Genomic DNA, 6000 nt, shown 5'->3' with positions numbered 1-6000 from the left:
TAGTAGTGCAATGCCTCACCAAAACATTTTATTCCTTACCACATAGTAGCATATGGGACGTAACATCAGTTATCGTATCGGTTAGTCCCCAGTCCCCACCCCCTCAAGGAGCTGGTTTCCTTGTCCTCTAATTAGTAGCTCTTTTTCAGATAGAAGATAGTGCAGAAATGGGCTCTCAAAAATATAATGATCAACCATCTCGTGCTGGCAAACAAAAGGCTACATTTGACGCCAAAAAACTATTATGCAATCACTGATGTCTCGATTCCAACTTTGCTTGAATTCCTCACATCTTCATCTTTCTCAGCTTCCTCCCACAGTTCAGGCAGCGCTTCCTTCATGTTGTGGATGCTTTCCAAGGCATAGTCAGCACCTTTATTTCTCTCGGATGTTCCAACCTGGTTGTTACATTCATTCATCACATTTGCATTTACAATTTTTTTTTGCCAAAAGTTTCTAACATCAAACGCAATGGATATTTCCTTACCAGGACAGTTCGCATTCCGATCTGCTTTGCAGCTTTGATGTTCCTGAAGCTGTCATCAAACAATATCTGGAAGGTGTTTCAAGCAAGAGAGTCAGCTACTAGTACACACCATGGCGTGAATACATAAGGCAAGGTACCCATCAGATTTCTATCACGCCGATGAGCAGGTAGGTGCTTACAGTTGTCTGTGGATTGATGGAGGCGACCTCGAGGGCCAGCAGCATTGCCTCTCTCGATGGCTTGCACAGGATTGGTGATTTTGGTAGCTCCACCCCGGGCTCTGGATGAGCCATATGCTTCATAATGTCAAAGATTTCAAGTTTGTCACATGGTGCGGGAGGAGGAGATGTTGGGTTCAGTGTCTCGAAACACACAACTCTTTCGAAACAGTCCTCAATTCCAAGCCTCTTCAGGGCCCTTGAAGCATGGATTCTATCACCGTTGGTGAACACCTAGAAACACAGCAAGAAAATTATCACTATAATAATCTCTCAGATACTAGTTAATCTCTGTTACAGAAAATGGAACTTGAGAGTATTCTGTACATACAACTTTGCGTATGGGTAAGCTGAGCAGAATGTTCCTAAGCACCGGGTCAGGCTTGATTTTGTCATAGGCCAGCCTTCCATGAACAAAGCTGATGCAGAAAACAAGTGAGGCAAGTTAAGGAGAGATGAATATGCTCTGTGCAAATTACTGGAAGATTCACAAAATAGAAATGAATTGAAGCTTGGGCAGAATCCAGTACCTGTGGAAATCATCGTAATCAAACTGGTATCCAACAGCCTATAGTATAACAAGATAGCAAGAAGCAAAGGTTTAGTGCCAGGAGGCAACAGAAGACATACAAGAAGAAGAAGAAAAGGTATACTTTAGCAGCACACACCCTCAAACCAGCCATGGTGGTTCCATACTGCTTGTAGAGGAGGACGCATAGTTCCAAGCTAACGCTCTCGTCAACACCGAGTTTGTGCACCATGTAATCTGAAGAGTAGATTTATTTTCAATTGAAGCAGCAGGACGTGATGGGCTTGGGGTCCCCATCTAGTTAAGCTCATCTGTTGCAACAAGGCGGAGATAGGTATAGGAATTGACCTCGGATGTTCTTGGCGATGTCGGCAGCAATGCCGGAGGTGAAGGGGTAGAGGGTATCATCAAGGTCTACAGGAGGCAAGACGCATGACTGGTGCTGCTTGTTTGGAAACGATGGCGAGGAGGAGGAGGAGAAATTACCGAAGAGGAGGCAGTCACACTTGAGGCTCCGATCATCCTTGGTGTACCTGCCGTCGTACTCCATTGCGGCTCTGCGGGGAATCGATGGACATGGTGGTAAAAAATGTTTAATGCGCAACAAATAAATGAATAAATAAAAGCAATAGGAACAGGTGGGGGGTATGTGGCTTTCTGGATCTAAATCTGTGACCTTGAGATTTGGCCCGCTCGATCTGCAGGCTCGAGAAGAGAAACAATGTTCCTACCTAGAGCCTAGCAAAGCATATGGGCGGGATGATAACCCAAACGGGTGAGGAGACCTTGGAGCAAGCAAGAGCAGTTACCAGATTTAGTTTTCGGACGAGAGGCGCGCGCAGCGTAGGAGATGAACGTTGCGTTCCCTCCCTGGGATTTTTGGATGGAATGGAATGGATTACTCCTCTCCTCTCCGGCTCTCCTCTTATATTTAGGAGGAAGAAGGGAAGGGGAGGGAGCGGCCGAGGGAGGGAGGGAGGGAGGAGGAGGTCGGCGGCCTTGTCGGCGAATCCAATCCAATCCTGGTATTGTTAATGCCGTGGCATCATCTCCAGTCAGTAGAGTAGAGTCCACTTCCACTTGAGCTTTTGTCAACACCAAACCAACAAACAATTAATAGTATTTGTATTACTAGAAAGAAAGAAAGAAAGAAAGAATATTGCATTGTGTGCCTCGCTGCCGTGCACATGCACATGCACATGCCTGATGATCCCAGGCCCATCCTTCAAGGTCAATCACCGGCCTTGCTGTTTTGTTTCTCCATCCAGAAGCGTCACAGCATCTACAAAGAGTAGGGAAGCAAGCAACAAGAATACAAACAATTTCCCAGACCATCTTACTCTAGCAATTACAACCTAGGAGTATGTCCCAGTCTTTACACGTCCTCCCCTACATCTCACTCCAAGGGAACAGTTGCCAAAACACAAGATTCATTTCCATGCATAACTCTGATCATTCGTTTCCATGTCTGAAGAAAAAGCAAAGAAAAAAATCTTTCAAAAATTGTCTGAAGCAAAGTCTTCAGCGTACAACTTCTGTTTCAACTACAAACAAACCAATTACATGCATGGCCCTTCATTGTTTCTCTCTATTTTGTCTGTCAATCATCAAGTAGTATATCTCATACATCACATCAGCCAACCTTTCTCTACCTCAAACAATCCAATAGGTTACGTTAATAATGCCATTCACACACAAAACAACAACAACGAATGAACGAACGAACGAATGATCAGGCCTCACAATTTACAAAAATCACTCAACAAACTACCTAGCTGCACATGTAAACAGAATTACTATATGTTACTTCCCAACAAAGAAGCATATCTGTATCTTGATCGGCCTGCTCATCACCGGATGTGGCTTCTTGAGAATGACCAGAGCCCAATATCACGGACAGGAGTCTGAATGCAAACACCATGGGGGAGTCAAAATCCAGACAAATATATGATGCCTTCTCAAACACGCGCATTTCTTTCTCAACCAGAAATGCTCATTATGCATTACCTGTGTCTTCGCTGATGGGAAAATATTCCAGAATCGTAGAGTTTCATCGCCTGCTCCTGTTACTATGGTCTGCAAATTACATCGTGTCATTTTACTAATCTTTCTTGACATAATTTCTGCGTAAATTTTAACACGATCTGCGGACTAACTAGATTCAGATTTACCTGGCCATCAGGAGATGATGCAAGGTAAAGCACACGCATCATATGTCCGGTTAGAGTTGCAACCTGTTCTCCCAGAATATCCAAGCATCATAGAAATTAGTTTGCATTAACTATTGTACTAAGAAACTTTTCTTCCTCCAGGACATTTATTGTACTTAACATTAAAATTCCAAACAACAACAGCAGAAGATATAGCCCCTAGCACACATAGCAGGCTATTTTTTTATCCTATCAAAACTGTTTATTAAGAAGCGCATAACCTGTTGTGGGCTGTGCATAGGCAAATGGTTCAGCTTAGTTTACATTTCTATTGCGCTCTAAGCTATCATTAAGTCAATATCTCAGCCCACAGAAAGAAATTGACTTTTTTTTTCGAGACGTCATCAAAGAAGAATCTTGATAATTAAACTTGCAGGTGGAGTCTCCTTGGAGGGCTTTCGATGCTTCATACCCAAAATACGCGATTTTATAGTGTCCAGCGTTCTTACTGATGTATCAAGAAATGTGAGGTACTGATAGCTACAATATGCTATGTCATCTTAACCTGATGTGGAAGATAACAAGCAAATGGTATTTATTGCTTAGTCTATGTTTCACTGTTGCTTAAGCATTTCTTGATTCAATGTCTCAGCCGACAGCAATGAAATGATGTTTATCAGAAGCAAGCTGAGAAAAACCAAGTTGCATACACTGGAAGTCATTGAGGATGCACATCCGGAGGATGCATTCATTCTACAATTTGGCTTACTGATATTGAGATCCACAGTGTGTAAGCTCACCTTGGACATAGATGGATATTTCCACACCATGATTTGATTTTGAGAATACCCATGTGTGCTCACGAGCTCATTCACATTTTTGCACCAGGCAAGGTTGCAAACCTGCAAGAGAAAGAGAATTCAGAACCACAGTAGAACATAGCGCCTGAGGTCATTTGCATTCAGAACCACGACTTGCCTGGCTGCCTGTGTCTATTGAGTTGAGAACATTTCCATTAGCCGTGTTCCAAAACCTGATACACCTATCAGCTGTTCCGCCTCCTGATGCCAGGAGGCCCTGCTGATGTGGTGACCACGCTATTGCTTTAACCGCAGCTGTATGCTCTGTCAAGCGCAACACCGGCTGTTGCGATCGTTGGTTCCAAACTAGTAGCTGGTTGTCGTTTCCACCAGAAGCAAGCTCACGGTCGTCATGCGACCATTTTAGTCCACAGACCTGAGAATACAGAGGTGTGAGATCCCCGCGCAAGATGCTTGTAATGTGCATACGGGGAATTAAATCTCACCTCTGATCTATGACCAGAGAAGATGCTGACATAGTCACTGGGGACACGGATGTCATGCTGCAATATGTTCTTGTCCCTGCTACCGGAGGACAATATGCAGGAGCTCCATGCTAATACCCCAGTCCGTGTTTGGTGGCCTCCCATGTTCCTAATCCGTTTGCAGCGCGAGCTGTCCCAGATCTGTTGAGATACACTAGTTGTATGTGAGTAAGTCGCTGTCCTAAACGTCATCTATTTCCTATATGGAGGGAGTATGTGAATAAGCATATTCTGCTGTGATGTGTGTGCATTGATAATCGAGGAGGAAAGGAAAGGAAAGCAATGCAAACCTGGACATCTCCAAGGCCGGTGCCAATGGCAAGATAAGAGCCTTCCCGTGACCAATGCACGGCGCAGACGCTGTCCCTGGGCCCCAGATCGCAGAGCTTGGTGACCTGGATGAGTAGAGCCCGTTAGCAGCACGGCGGATAAATTGAGATGCCAAATACTAGGTTACCTTGCTATTGGACGCGGACCAGAGGTAGACGCAGGTGCCTAGGCCGACGGCGAGCATGTTCTGCGAGGACCAGTCGACGAGGTTGAGGTAGAAGTCGTCCTGCAGGGACGGCGCGTCCAGGACCTTGTGCGGCGTCTTGGGGACTTTCCTGGGCGGCTTGCTGGGCGATGCCGTGGTTTCTCCTCCGGATCCGGCGGTGCAGTCGGCGAAGGGGGACGTGGCGGCGGAGGATGAGGAGTGGTCTTTCTTGAATCGGAAGAGGTTGGTGTTGGGCGAGGCGGGGGCGGGGGCGGGGTCGGGGGTGGCGGCGGCGGCGGGGCGGAGCCCCGGCGAGTCGGGGCCGAAGAGCTCGGCGCGAAGGAGGCGGGAGTAGGTGGTGTCGTCCTTGGACTTGGAGGGGGAGTCGAGGAGCGCGAAGTTGTGGAGGCGGGAGGAGGAGCGACAGGGGATGAATCGGTCGCTGTAGGTGGTGGCCTTGGACGGGGAGGGCGTCTTGGGTGGCTCGGCGAGGCGGCGCGCGCCCACCACCACGGGGGGGTCGAGGCGGAGCGCGGCCGCCATGGACGGCGGCACGTTGAGGCGCGGTTTCGCTTCGGGCGTCGCCGCCGCCATAGTGCAATCCAATTCCCAGAGGAGATCCAAGCAATTGGGGGAGGGAGGGAGGGAGGGAGAGAGGGAGAACCGGAGAAGAGAAGGCCAATCAATGGAGCTGCGGCGGCGGCGGCGGCGGCAACGGTCACTACCACGAGATGTCGGGGAGGATTGCTTGCTGGATTGGACTGGGGTGCTGGGTGGGGTCCACGACCACGAGATA

At 47.5% G+C, this 6000-nt stretch overlaps 2 protein-coding genes across 6 annotated transcripts; both read right to left on the bottom strand.

The window, feature by feature from the left end:
- LOC120709381 lies at positions 1-2291 on the bottom strand. Of its 5 annotated transcripts, none has more exons than XM_039995008.1 (9): positions 2044-2291; positions 1721-1791; positions 1583-1648; positions 1374-1471; positions 1236-1273; positions 1037-1124; positions 667-939; positions 488-553; positions 1-398 (listed from the first exon to the last, which is right to left on the bottom strand). In XM_039995008.1, the coding sequence occupies exons 2-9, from the start codon at positions 1782-1784 to the stop codon at positions 243-245; spliced, it is 849 nt and encodes a 282-aa protein (XP_039850942.1). In that variant the 5' UTR covers positions 1785-1791; positions 2044-2291; the 3' UTR covers positions 1-242. The 5 variants fall into 5 exon arrangements, with proteins under 5 accessions (XP_039850942.1, XP_039850939.1, XP_039850938.1 ...); XM_039995005.1 differs by having other exon boundaries at positions 1359-1471; positions 1966-2254; XM_039995004.1 differs by having other exon boundaries at positions 1359-1471; positions 2044-2254.
- A 376-nt stretch (positions 2292-2667) lies between these two features.
- On the bottom strand, positions 2668-5958 carry LOC120709380 (protein FIZZY-RELATED 3-like). Its single transcript, XM_039995003.1, has 8 exons — positions 5187-5958; positions 5020-5124; positions 4691-4870; positions 4363-4620; positions 4185-4286; positions 3406-3468; positions 3242-3310; positions 2668-3138 (listed from the first exon to the last, which is right to left on the bottom strand). The coding sequence occupies exons 1-8, from the start codon at positions 5796-5798 to the stop codon at positions 3085-3087; spliced, it is 1443 nt and encodes a 480-aa protein (XP_039850937.1). The 5' UTR covers positions 5799-5958; the 3' UTR covers positions 2668-3084.
- Positions 5959-6000: the final 42 nt, after the last annotated feature.

This window comes from Panicum virgatum, chromosome 5K (genome assembly GCF_016808335.1).
Source record: "Panicum virgatum strain AP13 chromosome 5K, P.virgatum_v5, whole genome shotgun sequence".
Classification (NCBI taxonomy): domain Eukaryota; kingdom Viridiplantae; phylum Streptophyta; class Magnoliopsida; order Poales; family Poaceae; genus Panicum; species Panicum virgatum.
Note: the sequence above shows the minus strand (reverse complement) of the source record. Positions and strands in the feature narration are given on the sequence as shown.

What these genes read in the sequence shown, in the direction of transcription:
- LOC120709381 (XM_039995005.1), bottom strand. Translation starts at nt 1,784, where the DNA reads ATGGAGTACGACGGCAGGTACACCAAGGATGATCGGAGCCTCAAGTGT. An exon ending in GCTTACCCATACGCAAAGTT is followed by an intron (nt 940 to 1,036) that starts GTATGTACAGAA and finishes CTGTGTTTCTAG; the next exon opens with GTGTTCACCAACGGTGATAG. An exon ending in TCGGAATGCGAACTGTCCTG is followed by an intron (nt 399 to 487) that starts GTAAGGAAATAT and finishes TGTAACAACCAG; the next exon opens with GTTGGAACATCCGAGAGAAA.
- LOC120709380 (XM_039995003.1), bottom strand. Translation starts at nt 5,798, where the DNA reads ATGGCGGCGGCGACGCCCGAAGCGAAACCGCGCCTCAACGTGCCGCCG. An exon ending in CAATAGACACAGGCAGCCAG is followed by an intron (nt 4,287 to 4,362) that starts GCAAGTCGTGGT and finishes TTTCTCTTGCAG; the next exon opens with GTTTGCAACCTTGCCTGGTG. An exon ending in TCCCATCAGCGAAGACACAG is followed by an intron (nt 3,139 to 3,241) that starts GTAATGCATAAT and finishes GTTTGCATTCAG; the next exon opens with ACTCCTGTCCGTGATATTGG.